This window comes from Lynx rufus, unplaced genomic scaffold, assembly GCF_022079265.1.
Source record: "Lynx rufus isolate CCGP_SWC_20201006 ecotype Redwood Valley unplaced genomic scaffold, mLynRuf1.p SCAF_4, whole genome shotgun sequence".
NCBI lineage: Eukaryota > Metazoa > Chordata > Mammalia > Carnivora > Felidae > Lynx > Lynx rufus.
Window position 1 is genome coordinate 11,651,636 of NW_025814856.1, and position 23,018 is coordinate 11,674,653.

At 52.5% G+C, this 23,018-nt stretch overlaps 1 protein-coding gene across 5 annotated transcripts in view; it reads right to left on the bottom strand.

Annotated features, from left to right (window-relative positions):
* EPS15L1 (epidermal growth factor receptor pathway substrate 15 like 1) overlaps positions 1 to 23,018 on the bottom strand; it is a 99,053-nt gene that overhangs the window by 39,061 nt on the left and 36,974 nt on the right. For all 5 annotated transcript variants that reach the window (XM_047097643.1, XM_047097640.1, XM_047097644.1 and 2 more), the window contains exons 9-15: positions 18,783 to 19,016; positions 13,054 to 13,211; positions 9,609 to 9,765; positions 8,860 to 8,945; positions 7,930 to 8,002; positions 2,119 to 2,280; positions 1,303 to 1,500 (exon numbers count right to left, since the gene is read on the bottom strand). In XM_047097643.1, coding sequence (XP_046953599.1) covers positions 1,303 to 1,500; positions 2,119 to 2,280; positions 7,930 to 8,002; positions 8,860 to 8,945; positions 9,609 to 9,765; positions 13,054 to 13,211; positions 18,783 to 19,016 — 1,068 coding nt within the window. The remainder of the gene's footprint in view (positions 1 to 1,302; positions 1,501 to 2,118; positions 2,281 to 7,929; positions 8,003 to 8,859; positions 8,946 to 9,608; positions 9,766 to 13,053; positions 13,212 to 18,782; positions 19,017 to 23,018) is intronic.

A 23,018-nucleotide genomic window follows, 5' to 3' on the forward strand; every position in this document is an offset into this window, starting at 1 on the left:
CCTCTCTGTTAGCTCTTCTCCAAAAAGGACCACAGGAAGCGATGGGTAAAACACCTCCTGTAGCATCTGGAAGGGTGGGCGTTAATACATGGCAGTGAACATCACTATTACTATTATTACTAACATACGCGCATGGCTTGGATCCTATCTATGTTACACAAACTCCAATTGCTCAGATGGAAAAGACCTAAGATAATCTCAGATCTAAGAAACAATGAAACACAACACAGGGAATGAAATCCCGCATACGTGTTTGCGATCAACTATTGTCTGCAACCTGGCAAAAAGAGCAAGGGATCGAGTCGGTCAAGAGAGGAAGCTCTCAGGGCGCCTGGGTGGCGCAGTCGGTTAAGTGTCCGACTTCAGCCAGGTCACGATCTCGCGGTCCGTGAGTTCGAGCCCCGCATCAGGCTCTGGGCTGATGGCTCGGAGCCTGGAGCCTGTTTCCGATTCTGTGTCTCCCTCTCTCTCTGCCCCTCCCCCGTTCATGCTCTGTCTCTCTCTGTCCCAAAAATAAATAAACGTTGAAAAAAAAAATTAAAAAAAAAAAAAAAGAGAGGAAGCTCAGCTGGCCACTGTAATAGTGCCAAGGGCAAGCATCACATGCCCGTCTGTCGATGGGACACCCAAGGGCCGGCAAGGAGGCCTTGGGCTGTTACATACAGGGGAGCAGGAGGGAAGCCCGCCCTCTGCTGGCGAGCAGCGGCTGCAGGCCCCAGGGCCTTCACACCAAAGCGGGCTAAGGATGGGGTGCCCAGACAGCCTGCAGAACTGGAACAGGGCCCCACGTGGGGTGATGCTCATCACAGGGTGGGGCCTCAGCAATGTGCCAGTCCTCAGATGGCACGGGGACAGAGAGGTGCTGGAAAACGTCTCGGACTCTGTCCCTCTCGCTGGTCTGAGAACCGTGCTGGGGAGGGCATTTCTACACCCAAGACTCTCTCCAAAGGAGCCACTGAAGTCCTCACACAGACCCTGCCCATTCCCCAAAGAGGACGTGCGCCCAGGTGGGGAAGTGGAAGGACAGCGAGGCACAGCAAACAGCCCGCAGGCCAAAGTCAACGTGATGCCGGAGCACACGCTGCGGGACGCTGGGTGCTTGACCTCCAGGCCAGGACGACAGCTTCTAAGAAGAGAGCCTGACATAAACGGGCTGGGTGAGAGCCAAGGTAACAAGCGGCCTCTGTGCAGGCTGGTCACACACCCCGACGTGACAGCTCACCGCAGCTGCTCCGCTCGCAAGAAGGCCCCAGAAGACCCCAGGCCACCAGCAGAGGCAAGGCCCCGCCCTCAGGGAGATACCTGGTTGATTTCGTCCTGCGTCGATTTCAGGGACTTGATGATGGTTTCCAGCTGAACTTTCCCGGCCTGAATGCTCTGCTCCAGCTGGGTTTCTTCCTGCTGCAATCGGTTCAGCTCCGATTTGGCCCGGTTCAGGTCGTCTTCCTGGGACTTGAGGTCAGATTCCTGAGACTGGATTTGGGTCTTCAACGAGGAAATCTGAAATGAGATGAAATATGACAAAAGGAGGAGTCTTAATTCACATCATTGGAACAAGCAGACCCAGTGAGGCAGACACCTGCCTGATGGCCGGACACCTGGGCTTCCTTCCAGGGCCCTCTCTCCACTCACAAAACAGAAGGAAACAAGGCAGACGTGCAAATGCCCATGGAACTGACAGAAAGTCAATTTTGGGATAAGTCAATTTTGAGGCCTGGGATAAGCAAAGGCAGTCTACCTGTCTCCCAGGGGCTAAACGTCCCTGTGCAAGGCCTCAGAGGAGGGGATGAGGGCTTTCAATCTGCTGAGCTTGCAGCCTCCCTGGTTTATAATGAGCAGTGAAGACAGCAGACGGTGGCAGGGGCGGAGGAGGAGCATGCTGGCTCCGGGGTGCTGTGAGGCACCAGCCAGGGTGAGGTTAGTGGGGACCAGGGCTGTTCACTGTATGACTTGGTGGGTGAGACTGAGGTCAGGCCACAGATGCCTCGATGCTTTTTCAAATGATATGCCCACAACTCAATTAAACCAGTAGGATGCCTCAGCCTTGTGTTTCCAGGTCGTCGTGAGCCCGAAGAAGCCCACAGGAAGCCCCCCCGCCATGCTGGGCGTGAGACTCACCATCTGAGTCTCGTCCTGGCACTTCTGCCTGACGTCGCTCAGCATGTCTCGGAGCTTGGCCTTCTGCTGATCCATTTCGTCGAGGCGGTCTTGGGCGTCCTGCTTCTGAGCTTCCAGCTCTTGCAAACTGCTCGTTTCCCGGTCTAAGTCATTTTGCAATTCCTAGGGAAGAGTTGCGTCAATGTACTTGAGCATGGGAGGTGGGGAGCATGTCCAAGACAGCAGTCTCAGCCTGGGCTAGAGCCCCCTGGATGTCCTACGAGACTGGCCCCTGCCCGTCAGCCTGTGCTCAGCAGGCATCCTGTGCACACTTGCTGTAAATGTGTGCATCTCAGTTGGCGGCCGTGGCGTGACCTCTCACTAAGTCCCTTGGCAAATATTTACTGATGGCCTAAGAGTGGCCAGGGTCCGGGAGAGTAGCTGGGTCCCACCAAGAAGAGCTATCCGGTGACATGTGGTCAGGGGTGGGGAGGGGAGAGACATCACCCAAACACAAACAAACTGGGAGGAACAGAACCGACAGAATGTACGGGTGCTGCTGGGTGGACTCGGGGCGGGGGGTGGGGGCACAGGGAGACCAGACTGACGCTGCACGGAAGTGGGGAAGGGGGTGTGGGGCTCCAGCTCCAGCAAAAGGAAGCAGGGCCACGCAGGAAGCCCCCGCAGGACGTTCAAGTATGAGCGTGGGACAGGATGATTCTCCACTGTTGACGTTGCTCCAAATCGGCAGTATCTACCCAGACGGCCAGTAAAGGTACCCTCAGACCCGACCAGGACACCCCTAGGAAGAGCACCCTGGGGGTGTATGGTGCACGTGAAAACATGCAGTCTGTGGGAGCAAAACCTGGGAACCAAGTAAATTCCCACCAGGCGGGCCTGGCTCACAACTTACGGCGTGCTCGTACCCTAAAGGAAGCTGCACCTCATACTCGGGTTACAACGTGAAGCCCGTGGCCAAGCACGTGTGTATGCTGCATTCTGGCGTTCGTGCCAACAGGAAGGAAAGAACACGCACGCGACCTTTCTGGAAGGCCTCGTGGGAGCTAACTGACGACATCTCTGACAGACTGACAAAAGGAGCAGGGAGGGGACCTGGGCCACGAGGAGATGGTGGCCGTGAGAATCAAAGCAAAGGCAAGATTTGAGGGGACCTTTGGGGGTAAGGGAGGACAGGGACGGTGAGGCCGATCCCCAGGGCCGACCCGGCTGGGGCTTTGCTGGTGCCATTTTAGGAGAAAACCCAAAGCAGGCACAGGGCCTCCTCTCTGCCTTGAGGACGAAAATGTCATGGCTCTCGCCACTCTAGACAGGCAAAACACACCTCTGAATTATGCTGGGAAGCTAGGCCCTCTCTTCCTCAGTCTCCCTGCCCCTGACCTTGAATTCAAGAAGTGGAACTTCAGTGTTCAAGTCTGGGGAAGGGAAGAGGATGGTGGTAGGGAGTCCCAGACACAGGTTTGCCACATCTGAGGGAACAACAAGTGACGGAGGAAGAGGACACAGAGCAGGGAAGAGGGCCAGGCCTGCTGTGGTGGCCTGAAACATCAAGGAATCTGAGCCTCATTCTGTAACAAAGGAAGGGGAATCCAAGAGCCCAGTGGGGATAAAGACCCAGCTCATGGTCAGGATGGGAGCTGGGGTCAGAATGTGGGAGGTGTCTGAGCAAAGAGAACCAAGAAATAACCCAGAGAACCTGCAGACTTAATTCAAACCCCCCTGGAATCCCCAGCTGGCTCCTGCACAGAAATGGACAAGCTGAGGCCAAAATTCATAAGGAAATGCAAGGGATTTGGAAACGCCAAAACAATCTCGAAGGAGAAGGAAAAAAAGTTGGAGAACTTCTACTTTTCAGTTTTAAAACTTACTACAGACATACCTCAGATATATTGTGGGTCTGGTTCCAAATCACTGCAATATAGCACGTGTTGCAATAGAGTGAGTCAAATGAATTTTTGAGTTCCCAAGTGCATGCAAAAGTTATGTTTACGCTACACCACAGTTTAAGTGTGCAATAGTGTTATGTCTAAAAAACAATGTACACACCTTAATTAAAAAATATTTTATTATTAAAAAATGCTAATCATCACCTGAACTTTCAGGGAGTCATAATCTCTGAACACAGATCACCATAACAAATATAATAATAACGAAAAACATTGAAAGATTGCGAGAATTACCAAAATGGGACACAGAGACACAAAGTGAGCAAATGCTACTGGGAAAATGGTGCCGATAAATTCACCTGACGGAGAGTTGCCACAAACCTTCAATTTGTAAAACAAAAACAAAACAAAACACACAGAATCTGTAAAGCACAATAAAGTGACATATGCCTATACAAAGCTATAGTCATCAAGACAGCATAGTACTGACCTAAAGAGAAATGCATGTGGAACAATGGGATAGAACAGAGTCCAGAAATAAAGCCACACATCGATGGCCAAGTGATAGTCGTCAAGGGTGCCAAGGCCATTTGTTCAACAGGGAAAGAACAGTTTCTTCAACAAATGGTGCTGGGACAACTGGATCTCCACATGCAAAAGAATAAAGTTGGATCCCTACCTCACACCATATGCCAAAATTAGCTCAAAACAGACCAAAGATCTGAATGTAGGAGGTAAAACAATAAAGTCTTAGAAGAAAACATAAGGTAGGGGCACCTGAATGGCTCAGTCAGTTAAGCGTCCGACTTCGGCTCAGGTCACCATCTCTTGATTCGTGAGTTCGAGCCCCACATCCGGCTCTGTGCTGATGGCTCAGAGCCTGGAGCCTGCTTTGGATTCTGTGTCTCCCTCTCTCTCTGCCCCTCCCCTGCTCGCACTCTCTCTCTCTCAAAAATAAATAAACGTTTAAAAAAATTAAAAAAAAAAATAAAGAAGAAAACATGGGGTAAATCTTTGTGACCCTGAATTTGACAATGAGTTCTTAAATAAGACATTAAAAGCAAGAACAGAAAAAAAAAAAAAAGGAATAAACTGGACTTCACCAAAATTTAAAGCTTTTGTGCTTCAAAGGACACTATCAAGAAAGTAAAAAGACAACCCACAATTTTTGCAAATCACATATCTGATGAAGAAATTCTACCCAGAAAATATAAAGAACTCTTACAACTCAGCTATCAAAAGACAAAAAAAAAAAAAAAAATTTAATAATGGTCAAAGGGTCTGAATAGAAATGTCTATTCAAAAGGTACACAGATGGCCAATAAGCACATGAAAAGATGCTTGGGGCACTTGGGTGGCGTAGTCGGTTAAGCGTCCAGCTCTTGATTTTGGCAGAAGGAAGGAAGGAAGGAAGGAAGGAAGGAAGGAAGGAAGGAAGGAAGGAAGGAAAAACCAGGCAGACACTACGGGTGCTCACCAGGAGGACAGCGATGGAAATAGAGGTAAAAGACTCCAGGAGGACAGGGAAAGGGCACAATGGAACAGAGCCGTGGGGTCCGAAGCTTCTGCTGCTTAAGCAGCTGAGGACAAAGGACTCGCACTCCATGCAGGGCCCTGACCCACAGACTGTGCTAGCCGGCACGGCCAGACCCATCTGGGGACAGGTGGCAGGAACCCCAACCAAACCTGGTTTTCACAGGGGAACTTTCAAAAAATACGTAGTATTCTGTCTGTGCCATCAAGCACTACAGCAGGGCCCCAGCCCGGCCTGCTTACAGACGACGCCCCCACAGAACAGCCAGTCTGGCTGGCTTAGGGCTCCCTCCCAGCTCTGGGGGGCTGTCGGGGCACACAAGGACCCCGGCACCTCGAAGGCTGTAGGAGCCCACCAGCCAGGGCTCCAGGCAGCCTGGCCGCACCTGCCACAGACCACAGAGGACAGCGTCTCCGGATGTCAGAACAAGTCTCTGCACAGGCCCGACTTCTTCCTCAGAATCACCTAGAGCAGGCGCCAGAGACCTTATGATGGTTTCCTTGGTAGCGACAGGACATTATAGCACCCGGATCCTCAGGGACCAGAATAAAAAACCAAAGCATGTTCATGGCAACCCGGACGCGATAGGAAGGCAGAACCAGCCACACATCCGTGTCACCCAGGCCCAGGCGGGAGGGAAGACGAGGCCGGCTCCACCAGAGGACTAAAAAGATGGAGTGAGGTGACACAGATGATGGAGGCAGGGAGTGGGCTCTACGTCTGGGGGATCAGACACGGGCGGAAATCAGAAATGTGAGGGAGAATAAAATGACAGGATGAAAGTACATACATTCAGAGAAATAAAGTCACTTTGCTTACAAGGTGGTCTTGTAGCTGAAGAAGCTCATTTGAGCAAAAAACCCTTCATATCAGAGGCAGGCCAGTCCCTGCTTTCAATCCACAACATTCCAGGAGACCACCTACGGTCTAGTCCTCACGGCCAACGTGCACAGAGTGAGAAGCCAGAAAAGAAGGGTCTGGATACTGCACGGCAGGCACTGATGAGTGTCCTGAGGCAGGGTGGGCACACCCACCCCACCTCACCCGCAGACCACGGCTAGGACGGACGGCATTTCCCACAGATCGGCGGAACGCGCCCTCCAGCACCCTGAGAGCCCAAATGAGTCAGATGGTACTTACTTCCCCCGGCTCGGGTTCACGCCCTAGGAGGTGATCCAGAGAGAACCGGCCACTCTCGCAGCGCACCCGGCAGCCAGCCCCTGCTCTCGGCTCCGTGAGCAGCCCGCGCGCTGAGCCTCGTGGCCAGCTGAGGTGATGCAGGCCAGGAGGCCGAGCTACCTGCCCAGGTCACTCAGGTGAGACACGGCGGAGCTGGGGTCCTGACCACCTCGCCAGGCTCCTCTCCGGCCACAGCTCGGAGCTCAGAACACTCAGAGTCCTCAAGCAGAGGACGCCAGTCCCTGTGGCATGACTCGGCCTCACCCACAGGGCGCCACAGCCACCTCTAGTGTCCCCACAGTGGCAGGGCTTTCTCTATCCACCCAGACTGGAGACCGTGGGGACCCAGGTCTCTTCAACAGTGTAGCTGCCCAGTGCTGATGGCTTTGCTCCTGATGCAGACTCCCCTCTGCTCAAATGATGGAGAAGAGCAGGAAGCGGCCCGAGTGAGCCCTGAGCAGGTGCCAGATTTTGTTTCCCAGCCCCACAACTCAGGAAAGCAGACCGCTCGTAACCAATGCAGTACAAGACCCAGAGATGTTCAGTAACTTGCCCAAGGTCACACAGCTACAGAGAACTGGGTCTGAGCCCAGGCAGCCAGGCCCCCAGTCTCTGTGTCACCACCACCTGCTAGGAGACGCTCCAGGAGGCGGGACTGTCCGAGAACAGGTTAGCAGCCACTGTCTGAGCCTCAGAAACTGAGACTCGAGTGAAAAAAGCCAGACACAAAAGGCCTCACGTTGAACGTCCAGAGCAGGTATGTCCATGGAGACACAAAGCAGATCAGTAGTTGCCGGGGTGGGGAGTGGGGAGGGCAGTGGCAATGGAGTGTGAGGACTACACGTCATGGGGTTTCTTTGGGGGTGATGGAAATGTTCTGGAACTAGACAGAGGGGACAGCTAAGGATCACACCAAACATGCAAAAAACCAATGAACTACTTATTCTAAAGTAGCAAATTTTATGTTATGTGAATTATATAGCTCAATGGAAAAGAGAGACAGAGAGAGAGAGAGAGAAAGAAAGAAAAGAGAAAAGAAAAGAAAAGAAAAGAAAAGAAAAGAAAAGAAAAGAAAAGAAGAAAGAAACCCCTGTCTATGGTTATAAGAAAGGTAGAAACCTCACTCAGAAGTGCAAGGGCGGGGCTATCTTCCCCTTGCCCCGCCCCCACTGACAGGCAGGCCCTGTCATCTGCCCAGGGTGAGGCTGTTCTTACCTGTACTTCGTTGGTTTTCTGTCTGATTGCCTCTTCCTTTTCCCTAATGTCCTGTTCCAGGGAGTATTTCTCTCTGGGCACGGAAAAAGAATTCAGGAAAAGCACAGATGAGTGATACAGGACTACAGCCATGGTGTATTCTCTCCACGCCGACTTCTCAACACCCAATTCCGTCCATACCCACGGAACCCAGCTCAGCTGGTCCCTAGGAATGACCCTCAGGGATCGTGCCCTCTACATCATCCCCTCCCCCATCAGCGAGTCCGTGGCTACGATGAGGCACTGCTCCCAATGAGACCACTCGAGCCCCTCAAGCAGAGGAAAAAGGAAGTCAGAGTGGTGTCCAGGGTGAGGAGGGTTCAACGCTCCCTGCTGACTGTGCCCATGGAGGGCCAGGTGCTTCCTGGGCCCTCCTCCCTCTCCTAGAACTAACTGGTGGGAGAATGCTGCTTTGAAGAGGAAGCATCTCTTCATGCCAGATTTGAGAGGACAGACACCCCATCCAAAGCCCTTGTTGACAGGTGGGGAGACTGAGGCAGCAGGCACAGAGAGGAGCCAGAGACCTGGACACAAAGGCTCCCTCAGTTTATCTGTCGGTCCTAAGCCATTAACTTGCCCTCGGAGGCTCAGCCGTTCTACGTGCTGAGGGGGATCAAGGCCCATCCTAAGGGCAGGGGGCAGGGCCTATGGCTACCTAGCAACAACCTGCCTGAGATTCCACAGCCCAGACTGACTCCAACTGAGGATGTCATCACTCGAGCTCATTAAGTCAATTCAGGAACTCGGGGGAATGTGCCCTGCTTCGCTTCTGCTGCATGAACTTGTTGACGGCCGACCTGTGTGCCTCACAAGCCTGTGGTACTTGTGGTAACAAGCTGGGATGGGGCCTGTGTAAGGGCCAGATTCCGAGGGGAAGGAGCTTTAACACACCTCTGTAACTGGGCAATCTCTTGACTGATATCATCAAGTTCCTTCACACCAGTGAATTCCCCTGATCCAAGAGAACTTGAACCATCCTGGAACCAAATTCAGACACAGGGTTAAAACTTGACAAGCTGATGGGGCGCCTGGGTGGCTCAGTCGGTGAAGCGTCCGACTTCAGCTCAGGTCATGATCTCACGGTTTGTGGGTTCGAGCCCCGCGTCGGGCTCGGTGCTGACAGCTCGGAACCTGGAGCCTGTTTCAGATTCTGTGTCTCCCTCTTTCTCTGCCCCTCCCCCACTCGTGCTGTCTCCATCTCAAAAATAAACAAACATTAAAAAATTAAAAAAAAAAAAAATTGACAAGCTGAGGGTTGCCTGCCTCCCTTAGTCGACGTAGCCTGTGACTCTTGATCTTGGGGCTGTGAGTTCAAGCCCCGCACTGGATGTAGAGATTACTTAAAAATAAAACTTTAAAAAAAAATTTTTTTTGACAAGCTGACCTCACCACCCAGCAGGTGCTAGTATGAGGGATACAATCTCCAATTCACTAGGGCAAGTAGCAAAAGTGCCAGAACCCAGCTGGAAGACTATCCCAGTGGCCCAGCCCCACCCCCAGCCCCTGGTGAAGGCCGGGCCATGAGAAGGCAGGCTACAACAGCAGGGCACTGGCCTGCTCACATGGGCCACTGCCGCCACCTGGTGGCAGGCTGCGGGAAGCCACAGGAGCATGACAGGGATGTGGCCAGGGGTACTCACCTGGATGGGAGTGCCTCTCTCCGAGGGCGGGACCATGTCCGGTGAGAGGACCTGAGGGGGGTCGATGCCTTTACTGACCTTCTGCTGAATGAAGTACATAGCTAATGCGAACTGGTCTTTACTTAACTTCCCCGTTTGCCTCGTATCAGCCAGGGCCCTGGGAGAAGGCGGGATGCTAATTAGACATCAGACAAGAATTCAGCCCCGCCTGGGAAGTACAAATCACAGAACCCCTCCATTTAAAAAACGAACAGTGACAACACAAACAGCGGGGCACAGCCGCGACTCCTTTTCTGTTGAACATCCCTCTCGAGGACCGCAGTCCCGCCACCGGCCACCCAGGCATCCGGCCCTACGGCTGGTTAAGGAGGGCCGTCAGCACAAGAAGGGGGGCCCCACCTGGCTGGAGAACCACCGAACCCCACCCCACAGTCCGAGGTGGTGGGCCTTTGGGAAGGCCTCATCAACAATTACCAGAAATGCAACCGGTTCTTTATGGCGTGTGTGCGGAAGACAGTGAGGGTCCGGCACGGAGCCGCTCTGGTGGAAGTGAAAGCTGGGCCCGAGCGTGCACCCTTGGATCTTCAGCAAGTTCCCTCAGCCCTGGGTTATCTGAGCAGCCTCAGCTGCTGGTTTTCAACGGGGATGACAGCAGCAGCATTTTGGGTCGTCGTCACGAGGAGCTAGGGCCTGGACGGCCACCCGCGGCCGTGCTGCACCGGACGGCCCCTCGCTGCTAAGGGGCCCTGCTCACGTGGCCTTTGGGCATCCTGGTAGACGGGCGGCACGTGGAGCTCCCGTGGAGCCGGGGTGGGGGAGAAGCTTCACAACCAGCCCGGTAACGGAGGAGCTGGCCGTTACGGGAAGGAAAGCCTCACGCAGTAGGACAAGGCCTCCGCATCTGCAAAACTGTCTCACCCTGGCCACTGCGCAGGCGGTCTCACTTCCCACTGCAGTCGTGACCTCGTGACACCTCTCTAACTCGTAGCCAAGGAGCTGGGCGTGGTGAGCAGACTCGGGCCCAAACACCGACGCACAGGGCCACGGGGAGCACGGAGACCCCACTGAATATCGCTGACACGCGCTGGTTTACAAACGTCTTCATTTTTGTCGCAGTTTGAGGGCGAGGTGTGAGGATTCTGCCTGTAAGCGTCGGTCCTGCCGCCTCGCCTAGCCCACGGCTGCTCCTGGGCTGAGGCCTCTTCTCTGCAGCCCTCTCCTGCTCCCGGTCTCTGAGGGAGTGTGGGCTCCGAGGCCTGCAGGCGGGGTGCTCGGCCAGCCACCAGCCGGGGAGGCCTACACGCGCGTTCTGGCTCCGTCCTTGTTTCCTCCCTGCTGTCCCTCTGGGCGTGCTATCTGCGCTCCCCCTGCCCCCCCGCAGACAAATCCGGACTGGCCTTTTACCCTCCCAGCGGTGATTCCAGAGCTTGCTCGTTCTGTCTTTCCCCTCTGCTCCTTATGCGTTCCCTCTTTTAATCCAAGCGTATTCGTGATTTCACCGTGTTGCTTCCACGTTGTGGCGTCACTGGCAGGTGGAGGGACTGTCCCTATACTACGATTGGGGCGCCGCATCGCTACCTCTGAATCACATGCACGTTCGCTTCAGGGTGATAAAGGGCACACGCATTTTATCGGTTTCTAAAAGGGGACACCAGATCTGAAGGGGCCGAGAATGACTGCCCCTGACCTGTCGGAAGCAGTCGGCCTCCACTAGCTGTTTTGGTGACTGACTCTGGGTGTCACACACTTGTGAAGGGAGAGCCTGTTCTCTCAGGTCGGGGCCTCCCGTCACAACGTGGACATCTATGAATTCTTGCCAAGGGCAGCTATTTCCACAAGCTACTGAGTAACGTGCTGTCACTGCTCTTCTACTAGGCGCTTATCCAAAGGATCCAGGAGTGCTGATTCATAGGGGCACATTACCCCAACGTTTATAGCAGCGCTATCAACAATAGCCAAATCATGGAAAGAGCCCAAATGTCCGTCAACTGATGAATGGATAAAGAAGATGTGGTTTATATATACAATGGAATACTACTTGGCAATGAGAAAGAATGAAATCTGGCCATTTGCAGCAACGTGGATGGAACTGGAGGGTATTATGCTGAGTGAAATAAGTCAGTCAGAGAAAGGCATTATCTGTTCTCACTCGTTAGTGGAATGGAGGATCATGGGGGAAGGGAAGGGGAAAAAATGGTTCGGTTTTAAACAGAGAAGGAGGCAAACCCATAAGAGATTCTTAAATACAGAGAACAAACTGAGGGTTGATGGGAGGGTGCGAGAGGGCGGAAAATGGGTGATGGGCATCGAGGAGGGCACTTGTTGGGATGAGCACTGGGTGTTGAATCATGGGAATCTACCCCCAAAATCAAGAGCACAGTATATACACTGTACGTTAATTAACTCGACAATAAATTCTATTAAAAAAATAAAATAGGGCGCCTGGGGTGGCTCAGTCGGTTAAGCGTCCGACTTCGGCTCAGGTCATGATCTCACAGTCCGTGAGTTCAAGCCCCGCGTCAGGCTCTGGGCTGAAAGCTCGGAGCCTGGAGCCTGTTTCGGATTCTGTGTCTCCCTCTCTCTGACCCTCCCCCGTTCATGCTCTGTCTCTCTCTGTCTCAAAAATAAATAAACGTTAAAAAAAAAATTAATTAAAAGAAAAAAATAAATAAAATAAAATAAAATAAAATAAAATAAAATAAAATAAAATGCCACTGCTCTTGCTTGGAGAGGATCACTTCTCCAGAATTATACAGAAATTCCCTCCCTGTGACTCCCAAGTGAAGCCCCCTAAGCCCTGAGGACAAAAGTTAGAAAGTGACTTTCACCACTGGCCAATTACAAAAGGAGCCATCCCAACACTGGGAAGACTGCTCTGGTTCACCCTGAAGGAAAGTGAGGGTGGGGCAGTCCCCATGGCTGGGGACCGGAGTCCTGTTGACCACTCACCCCCCTGATGGCAGTGGAGTCGCTGACCTTCACAGGCCTCCTAGGGAAGGCGGCCACAGCCCCCGCTGCCCAGGGTGGCTTTGCTAGAGTCCCTGGAGACGTACCACACACTCGCCCCAGAGGGGCAGGGCCATGCGTCTGCACCCTGAATAGCTGTGGCAAAGGCGGAGCCTCCTGCTAGAACCAGCAAGAACTCGCCCCAGACACTCAAGCAAATCGCCCCACAGCTTTCCAGAGGGACTAAACAGGCAGTGAGCTGACATGCCCAGGATATGGGGGAAGGGCCTTCACACTCGTACCTCACTCGGCACCCCCATCAGCCTGCTGAGGATTAAGTGACAGGCAGAGGTGGAGGCCCTGACCCCCAAGCCCTGAAGGTCACCCGCCCTTCCTTCTGCACAAAGCTTGTTTCCTCAGGGCCCCTCGGAGCCACCCGTGGCCATCACCTCCACAAGGGAGGCCCAGAGGGAGCAGACGTCCAGCTACCCATCCTTACCATATGTGTGCTAGAAGGTTCTGGGTGAGGCCCGAGTGCATGAAGATCTCCTTCACCTCCTGGCCACTCACGTAGCCATCCAGGTCCAGGTCGGTCTTCAGGAATATCTCGTCAAATCGCATCTTGTCTGCAACCGGCACCACCCAGCTCACCGTTGGCTGAAAGGGGTTTCAAAACGATTAGCCTAGAGCTTCTAGACTATAAACCATAAACACACGCTATTAGAGGGCTTTCAGGGGCGCCTGGGTGGCGCAGTCGGTTAAGCGTCCGACTTCAGCCAGGTCACGATCTCGCGCTCCGTGAGTTCGAGCCCCGCGTCAGGCTCTGGGCTAATGGCTCAGAGCCTGGAGCCTGCTTCCGATTCTGTGTCTCCCTCTCTCTCTGCCCCTCTCCCGTTCATGCTCTCTCTCTGTCCCAAAAATAAATAAACGTTGAAAAAAAAAATTAAAAAAAATAAAAAAAAAATTAAAAAAAAAAGGGCTTTCACATGCTCCTGATGGATGCTCTCTGTGCATTTGGGCAGCACCACGAAACGAGAGGGCAGACAGGAGCCCCACTCTCTAAACAGGGAAACTGAGGCAGAGAGCAGTGCACACCAACTCGGTCAGTCTCGCCTGGTGGCCAACGTGCACCTCTCCCACCCCATCGCACAGCCCCCTTCTCCTTGTATTCAGAGGGACGTAGAGACCCAGCAGGTCCAAAGGGACTTGAAGGGAAGCCAATGACCTCCTTCCGGGAGGGGACTTCAAGTGCGCCAGGCAAGACCCTCCTGACAGTCCACGCTAGAAGGACGGCCTCCTGAGAACCAACCAGCCCTTCCTGGCCCTCTCGTTTTCCGCCTGCAAACACTTCTCTGCAGCTGCCAGAAGTATTCTCAATGCCCACAGTTGAGGATTCTGTACTCCAACCTTTGTCCCCGTGACATGGCGATCCCCCCGTGAGGTGTCCCACCTGGCACTGATGGGCAGTGAACATGTCTGCCCGTGTGAAAATGGCATCTGCTAGACAGGCAGGCGCTCAGGGCCCCCTAGCGCTGGCTGAGGAGCCCGGGCCCCCGACGAGCATGCCGTCCACCCGCAAAGCCCCACCGCCCCCAAGGGCCCTCACAGGCGGACAGAGCTGAGTATCTGAGAGCCCAGCGTAGCATCATGTCTGCAGTCATGGGGCTTGGCCACCCGCTGCACGCGCGACCCCTCACACCGCCTGCTCAAGTCTACGTGAGGAAGGCAAATGCCACTGAGGGTTCACCGGGGCCCGGGAACCTCCTAATCCAGAGGCACCAGGGCCCCTCCCACCGCTAATTCCAGACGCATCACCTCTGACCTTTGGTGTGCTCTCCGAACCAAGTTCCACAGTGCCTCTATCCGTTTTTCTAGAGATGTTCCTCCTTATCTGCTTTTTCTGAACAGGTCTCCCTCGTTATCCAAATCCAGTGGGATCCTGACCCAAGCACCGGGAATCCAGAAAGCAAGGGTGGGAAGCAAGGGACACCACATTACCCGTATCATTTCGGTTCCAGGATTTCGGATAGGGAGTAGAATGATTTAGCCTGACACGGATTTATCAGAATCCATGGGCCAAATTCAAACAGCAAGGGCTCAGGCAGCAAGAGTTCAGAGACCTGCGTTTTACGCGTCCCATTATATGAATTTTGTAAGCCACCCCAGGGGAGGCATAAAGACACACGTAAAGGATCTCTAGCGAAGAAGTTTGCCGCCTTCACATCCAGTGTCTGGAGCAAGCTAAACCTCAGATGCCAAGCAACCCAGAGAGGAAGTAACAGTGGGTCAGACAGGCTGAGCTGAGGGGGACAACGGTTTCTGTGCTCCGCAGGTCCCAACAGGTTACCACTCTGGGATGACAAAAGTCCTGACGTTCGGTGTGCAAACAAAATGGCTTGCTGCCTGATTTCTGAGATCTCAGAGCAGGTCGGTGGCCAGACTCCAACGCCCAGCCTTTTCCTCGGAGCTGGGTCTCCCAGAAGGGGCTGGTCTGGCAGCCACAGGCCCCAGTAAAGGGGAACAGACCCTGCTGGCTGGAAGTGCCTACACCCCGTAGCCGGCTGGGAGGACAAGACCTGGTGGCATTAGTCTGGAGGTGAGAGAAGCAGAGGAGGGGACAGCATGGTGACTGCGGGTCCCCAGAACTGCTCGATCTCATGTCTGTGATTCCACCAGCGCCCTCATCCTTAGGGAAGGGGACATACGTCTTCTTCCCTCCCCCACCCTGACAGAGGCCCCTGGTAAAACAGGTCTAGTGGTAATCAGCAGCACGCTCCCAGGATCCGGGGAGAGTCACCAGATCACCATGGATCTGGGTTACAAGGCTAGTCAGTCTGCACCTGTCAGCAACTTTGGCCCCACCTGCTTCCTTGTCAGTAAAACCTATTACCACTAACCTAACCTACGGTAATTAATAAGAACTCTTGGCAAGAATTTTGCAGACACAAGGCGCTAGGTTGTCTTAGAAAACAATAGCTCACGCGGGTCCAAGTTACCAGCCTCGGCCCTTGCTTTAACTCCACCCCCATCCTTCTTCCTGTTTCTACAGGTTCCCACTTGAGAGCCCTGGCATATGCTAGTCCTCCGATGGCTTTTTGTCATTCAGGGATCAGCTCAGGTCACCTCATCAGTGACCGTCCAGTTGACCCCACCTACAGGAGCACCTCAGTGCTTCCAGGCTGGGCCCTGTTCTGCTTCTCATAGCTATCTGACCGTCCTTAGTTTATGGTTATGCTTATCGTCTATCTCCCCAAGGAGGGCAGAGGCTAGTCCCACGGTCACTGCGCATGTCCACAAAGTGCTGGGCATGGCTGGTGGTTTGCCGAGCTGAAGGTGCCCACACTGGACCATCTGGATGCTGGGCTTGTTGACCGACAGCCATGTGAGACTCACCAACCAGAGGGGAAGCCCCGTCACCTGTGCCTCTCCACACGGCCGTGGCAGTGACGGGGAACGTATGAAGCCCCCCCAACCCCCAACCCCCAACCGACCAAACCACCTCGGCCCTCCCTGATGGGACCCTTACTCTTCGGTGCAGCAAGCTCCTGGAAAATGAGCCACCAACCGCACCCGCCCAACCACCACCAGGCAGAATGCTTAATTTTAGAATGATGTCACGTGCAAGAGGAATCACTGTCTGATCATCTATTTCTGTAGCGTTCAGTGCCTGACAATTTGGGGTTTTCTTTATTGTAATTTAAGTGCCTGTCATTAAGCTTTTGATTGCCGAGGCACCCATTTCAAAACCATCCATCTCATATAAACACACTGCCAGCCACACAACTAGGAAGCGCCAGGCCAGCCCATGACGGTCCCCACTAAAAAGCTCTGGGTGACCTAGACAACTGGCCGCCTGAGTGACCCTGCTTTTCCCTTCCCCTGCTTTCATTCCCACTCTTATGTTTTAAATTCACCAATGAAGAGCGAGTCTGAGAAACCCTAGGCCCCCACCCTCGACCCCGAGAGAGGCAGAGTCCCGTGCCCAAGCTCACTCTCTCTCTACCCACGACCTTGCTGTGGTGGCCCTGGGGGTGACACGCACTCTGCAGGACCTGTGAGCAATGAATCGTCTTTCTTCAAATTTTCTGGATGGTTGTTGCGAAATGTAGGTGCACTCTGCAATCCTACCAAGAACCACAAAGACACCTCCTCCAGGCCAGAAGCGTCCGTGGGGGCTCGCCCCAAATCACGGGGGCCCGAGTGAGCGCCACAGGCGCTCCTGGCCGACAGCGCCACTGACTGACAGGCCGAGACCAACACAACACATTTCTACTTTTATCGTTCGTATCTGAACTTGCGTGGCGGCACTGGCTGGCCCTCTTCCTGTCACCTTCACTGCTCTGCCTTCAAAGCCGCAAATGAGGCAGAGAGCAAGGCATGACTCAGGATGTACTCACGGCCACGTTCTTCCATGTTTTAGACCATCTCAAAGGTGCCTCTTTATAAAAGAGCCTTCGATGGTGTGCTGCATTTGCCAGAACAAGATGTGTCTTTCTCACACACGAGATGCTGCCCGCTGGGACTCAGAGCCCCCATGCTGTCCTCCTGACGAGACAGATGCCTCCGCCGCTGGCTGGTTGTTCAACAGGCTCACTGAGCATCCAAGCACCTGAGACTGTTCCGACACTGAGATTCTAACCAAGGACTAACTGTTCTCATGAAGCTAAGGTGGGGTGGGGGTGGGGTGGGGTGGGGAGGAGACCGAGGATACACAATTAACTACACATCAAGCCAGGTGTGGGAAATCTACAACGCAGCGTGGACAGAGCCCGGGGCACGCTGGCTGTGGTCACGCCAGGGCCCCCCGATAAGGTGCCCCGTGAGCAGAAGCCTCAGGAAGCAAAGGGCTGGGGTGTGATCTGGGAACACACCGCCCAGCAGAGCAGCTACCTGAGGCAAGGGGGACAGAGACACGAGGAGAGAGCCCAGAGGTGGGAGCCAGCTGAGGGTGTCTGAGGAAGGGCAGTATTTGTGTGCAAATGAATGAGAAACTTAATTCTGCATCCCCGTTGCAACGGACTGAATGTCTGGGCCCCAAACCCTCCCCAGAACTCATGTGTTAAAACCCTACCCCCAATGAGAAGGTATTATGAGGTAGAGCCTTTGAACGATGATTAGATCATGACGGTGGAGCCCCATGAATGAGATCACGGCCTTTATAAAAAGGACCCTAGAGAGCTCCCTCGCCCTTTCCACCATGTGAAGACACAGCAAGAAAATTCCATCCGTGAACCCGGAGCTGGACTTTCATCAGACACCGAATCTGCCGGTGCCTGGATCTTGGGACTTCCCAGCCTCCAGATTTTCTGTGAGAAGTAGATATCTGTCATGGTCACCTATCCTATGGGACTCCATTACACTCAAACAGACTAACGTACCAATCATAAACATTGTTTTAAAAAACGTAATCCCGGGGCGCCTGGGTGGCTCAGTCAGTTGGGCGGCTGACTTCGGCTCAGGTCATGATCTCGCGGTCCGTGAGTTCGAGCCCCGCGTCGGGCTCTGTGCTGACAGCTCAGAGCCTGGAGCCTGTTTCAGATTCTGTGTCTCCCTCTCGCTGACCCTCCCCTGTTCATGCTCTGTCTCTCTCTGTCTCAAAAATAAATAAAAAACGTTAAAAAAATAAAAAAAAATTAAAAAAAATTAAAAAAAAAAAAACGTAATCCCTTGGGGCGCCTGGGTGGCGCAGTCGGTTAAGCGTCCGACTTCAGCCAGGTCACGATCTCGCGGTCTGTGAGTTCGAGCCCCGCGTCGGGCTCTGGGCTGATGGCTCAGAGCCTGGAGCCTGTTTCCAATTCTGTGTCTCCCTCACTCTCTGCCCCTCCCCCGTTCATGCTCTGTCTCTCTCTGTCCCAAAAATAAATAAATGTTGAAAAAAAAAAAAATTAAAAAAAAAAAAAACGTAATCCCAAGGCCGCCTGGGTGGCTCAGTAGTTTGAGTGTCTGGCTCTTGATTTCAGCTCAGGTCATGATCTCAGGGTTGTGGGATCTCGGTGCTGAGCATGGAGCCTGCTTATGATTCTCTTTCTCTCCCTCTGCCCCTCTCCCTGCCTCGTGCACACTCTCTCCAAAATAAAAAAAAAAAAATTAAAAACTAAAAAAGGTATGACAGTTAAAAACATAATCACAAATGTTACCTTTTGGGGGTCGCAAGTCACTTGCTCGCAAGGTACATCTTGCTGGGACTCTATACGTGCAAATGGCTACCCTGAGAAGCAGACACTGTACCTGTGTTTGCTTGAGACTGTGCTTGGGGGACAAGCTTCCCGTGCTGTTCAGGCTGCTGACGCTGCCGTGGGAAGGGGTGGAGCGGAGGCTGTCTTTCGGCGGGGGGCTGGCGGGCAGGACAGGCACAGCTCCTGGGAACACGGTCTTCTTTCTCTTGGAAGGTGGGATGAGGGAGGGGGGCAGGACAGAGGGCACAGGCTCCTTCTCGAGGGCTCGGTACACCAAGTGCATCGCCTGTGAATGCAAGAGAATTACGTTCAGGTGGCCAGGCGCAGGCCTGCTCTTTCCAGGGCTGCAGTGATGTGACATGGGCTGCTCTTTCTGAGGTCACTTCCAAGCTGAACAGAGGGAAAAATAAACCTTTTCTGATGAGGTATCTTGCAATGCATAATTTTTCCAAGAGGTGTGTAATCACACAAGACCCACATGAGCACAAGAGGAGTTCAATCATGCCAGACTCCACACATGTCCCTTCACCACACAGGAGGGCCACCAGCTCCAGGGCTGAGGACTCCCACAGTACTGGAATTTGGAAGTCTAAAGACGCACTGCGATGTGTATTCGCCTGTTTCAGGCGGGCAGAGAAAAGAAACTTTCTCTAAAACAAAGATTTAATCCTGTTTTAAAGTGTAATAAAACCAAACCAAAATCACAGCCCTTCTCCCTTAAAAAGATCCCTTGTTATTTGCAATACAGACCAGATCACTAACATAGGTAAAATTTATCGTCACTTAAAAACACTACAAAGGGGCACCTGGGTGGCAGTCAGTTAAGCGTTCAACTCTTGGTATGGGCTCAGGTCATGATCTCAGGGTCGTGGGACAGAACCCCTGTTTAAGACTATCTCTCTCTCTCCCCCCCCCAAATCCTACCCCCTCTGATTCTTCTCCACTCACACACATTATCTAAAATAAAATTTTTAAAATTTCAAAAGAAGTTTTTAAAAAGTGCTACAAAATGTTAAACCCAGCTAGTGATGAAAAAACCCCAAATGACACAATTATAAGACCCATTTATAGAATAACATAAATCCTGGCTGAAATGATGGGAAATAACAAAAACAAAACAAAAATGGAAACCCAGGGCTCCTGAGGCCGTGAGGGGAGGGGCACGCGTGCGGGCTCACTCTGGGCCAATTATCCCATTCCTGGGCATCACCCCAAGAGCAATTAAATGATACAAATACCTCAAGTCAGTGTGGCCAGAAGAAATATAAAAAATAAGTAATAAGGGACTGGGGAAGGGGAAGCTAGTGTTCGCTGGGGACAGAGTTTCAGGTGTGCAGGATGAAGGGTCCCCGAGATGGGTGCTGGTGACGGCTGCATAGCTGTGTAAAATTATTAATGGCACTGAATCACACACCTAAAAATGGTTACGATGGTAAATTTCACATTATATACGTTTTACAATTAAAGAAATAAGAATAATGCACTGCCAGTAAAAAGAACAGGATGATGGGAGAAACACGGAAAATGCTCAAAGTGAAAAAGGCAAAGCAGAGATGACGGGGGAGGTGGGGAAAGACCCAACCAGTGTTGGTGAGGGTAAGGGGTCAGAGGGCGCTGCTGGAGAAACTTCTAACCTCCCTGGGAAACAGCTGCAATTGAATCTAAGTTTAAAATCCTCAGGGCACCTGGGTGGCTCAGTCGGTGAAGCGGCTGACTTCAGCTCAGGTCACGATCTCGCGGTCCGTGACTTGGAGCCCCGCGTCGGGCTCTGGGCTGATGGCTCAGAGCCTGGAGCCTGCTTCCGGGTCTGTGTCTCCCTCTCTCTCTGCCCCTCCCCCGTTCATGCTCTGTCCCTCTCTGTCTCAAAAATAAATAAACGTTAAAAAAAAAAAATTAAAAAAAAAAATCCTCAAAGGCTTTACACACATATTACAGTAAGGAAATAATAAACCTCAATTCGTGTGTATGTGGTAAATCACATTTTAAGGAGGTTTATGATTTCTAGAATGGAAGATGAATCTTAGGGATACTAGGGAATTCCCAGGTAAGTCACAGTTGGGTTTTGTTTTTGGTTTTTTTTTGGCTTAGTTGAACTTAACTGCTATTTATTAAAACACCATCCTTAACTACAAGAGGCTACTTTATTCTACTTTGAGATTTAAGGGAACAAGGTGAGTGAATAAATTCCCTGAATGGGAGAGAAAGGTCAAAGGTGTGAGGTGGAGGGAAGGGAGGAAGAAGAGGAGGGACAGAAAGACACAGGCCCGGGGTGAGGAGGGCTGGCATGTGAGGATGTCAGTCCGGTTGCTGGGGCAGCTGAAGAGCAGGATGGGAAGGTGCAGGGGCGTGGAGGGAGAACACCCGCCTGGGAAGGCAGTCTACAGGGCACAAGAGCCCTAATCAACATAGAGACAAGCCACTGCCACTAACAGGAGAAGGGGTGGAGTGCCGGGGCTCTCGCATAGGCATAAGCAGACCTGAATGCAGATGGCAGTGTCTTGGGGCACCTGCTGGGCGCACTTCCCAGCTCTGTCTACTGAGAGGGCCTGAAAGCAGTTGGCACCCCGGGGGCCCTGAGCACCCCAGAGCCTACATGGTAGTTTCTAACACCATTCTCCACTACATGGAACCGGGGCCCCCTGGAGAACTCGGGCTGAGGCAGGAAACACACAGGAGGAGCGAGGAGCATCCCACCGTGCCAAGAGGAAGCAAGTGCTCAGAGAATAATGGGATGTGACCAAAGGAGCCAGCTGGGAGCAACTCCAAATGGGCAAAAGAAATCATGCCACTAAAAGACTACAAACATGGCGGGGGCGCCCGGGGGGCTCAGTCAGTTAAGCGTCTGACTTTGGCTCAGGTCATGATCTCGACAGTTCGGGGGTTCGAGCCCCACGTCGGGTTCTGTGCTGACAGCTCAGAGCCTGGAGCCTGCGTCAGATTCTGTGTCTCCCTCTCTCCCTCTCTCTCTCTGCCCCTCCCCTGACTGTTTCTCTCTGCCTCTCAACAATACATAAATGTTTAAAAAAAAAAAAAGATGTCAAACATGGAACAAAGGGCGCAGCCATGAGTCCACTCGGACACAAATTCCTCACAGTAGAAGGCTCACTGGGAAATGCGCAGGAAGTGCCAGAATCACAAACTCATCTGGCAGCCACCACAGTCCTCACTGAATCCTGTGAGACTCCTGGGAGGCCTTGAGAACTAGCGGGTGAGAGTGGAGGAGACTGGGGCATCCGGTCTCCATGTGTCTCCCACGACAGACTGAGCACAGAGGAGGAGAATAACCCTGCAGGGAGAAACCCCGGCCTCCGCTCTGACTGCAATCCAGGTTCATACCATGTCAACAACAAGGGAGAAGACATCCCGGGTCCTGTCAGTGGCACGTACCCCAAGGAAAAGAAGCCATCCCCATGGTGGGGTCCTGCCCCACGTATAAGCACGACCTGGACCATCATGAGGAAACAGGAGGTATCCCTGAGCTGAGGGACACTCTACAAACTGCTGGCCTATGCTCTTCAAAATGCCCATATGCCCACGAGACACAGAGACAGACGGAGATGCCTCCACATCAGAGGGCATGAAAGAGACAGAGCTACAGAACATAACACAGGAGGCTAGAATTTCTTTGCTGCAAAGGACGTTTCAGGAACAACTGGCAATGTCCGAACATCCTTAGATAATAGGTTAATGATGTAACAATACAGAAGACAGGACACGTAATAAATACCATAGTAACTTAGACAATGCCAACGTTAATTTCCTGGGTTTGAATTGGACACTGGTTACATAAGAGAATTCACTGGTTTTAGGAAATCCACCCTGAAGTATTCTGGGATGAAAAGGTATGGTGCGTGCAGCTTCCTCCAAAATGGTTCAAACGAAATTTTTATGTGTGTATACATATGCACATACGGCAAGAGTTAGGAGGAGGATAAAGCAAAGTGGTAAAATAATAACACTGGGGAATGTGACTGGAGGGTATTGAAAAGAATTCTCTGTATCACTGCCACTTTTCTTTAAATCCAAAGCACATCAAAATAACTACTTTCTAAAAATCACAGAAGAAGTGGTGCCTGGGTGGCTCAATCGGTTAAGCGTCTGACTCTTGATCTCGGCTCAGTCATGATCTCATGGTTCGTGGGTTTGAGCCCCACAACGGGCTCTGCGCTGGCAGCATGGAGTCTGCTTGGGATCCTCTCTCTCCTTCTCTCTCTGCCCCTCCCCAACCCTCAAAAATAAACAAACTTTAAACAAACAAACAAATAAATAAATCAGAGGGGGAAAAAAA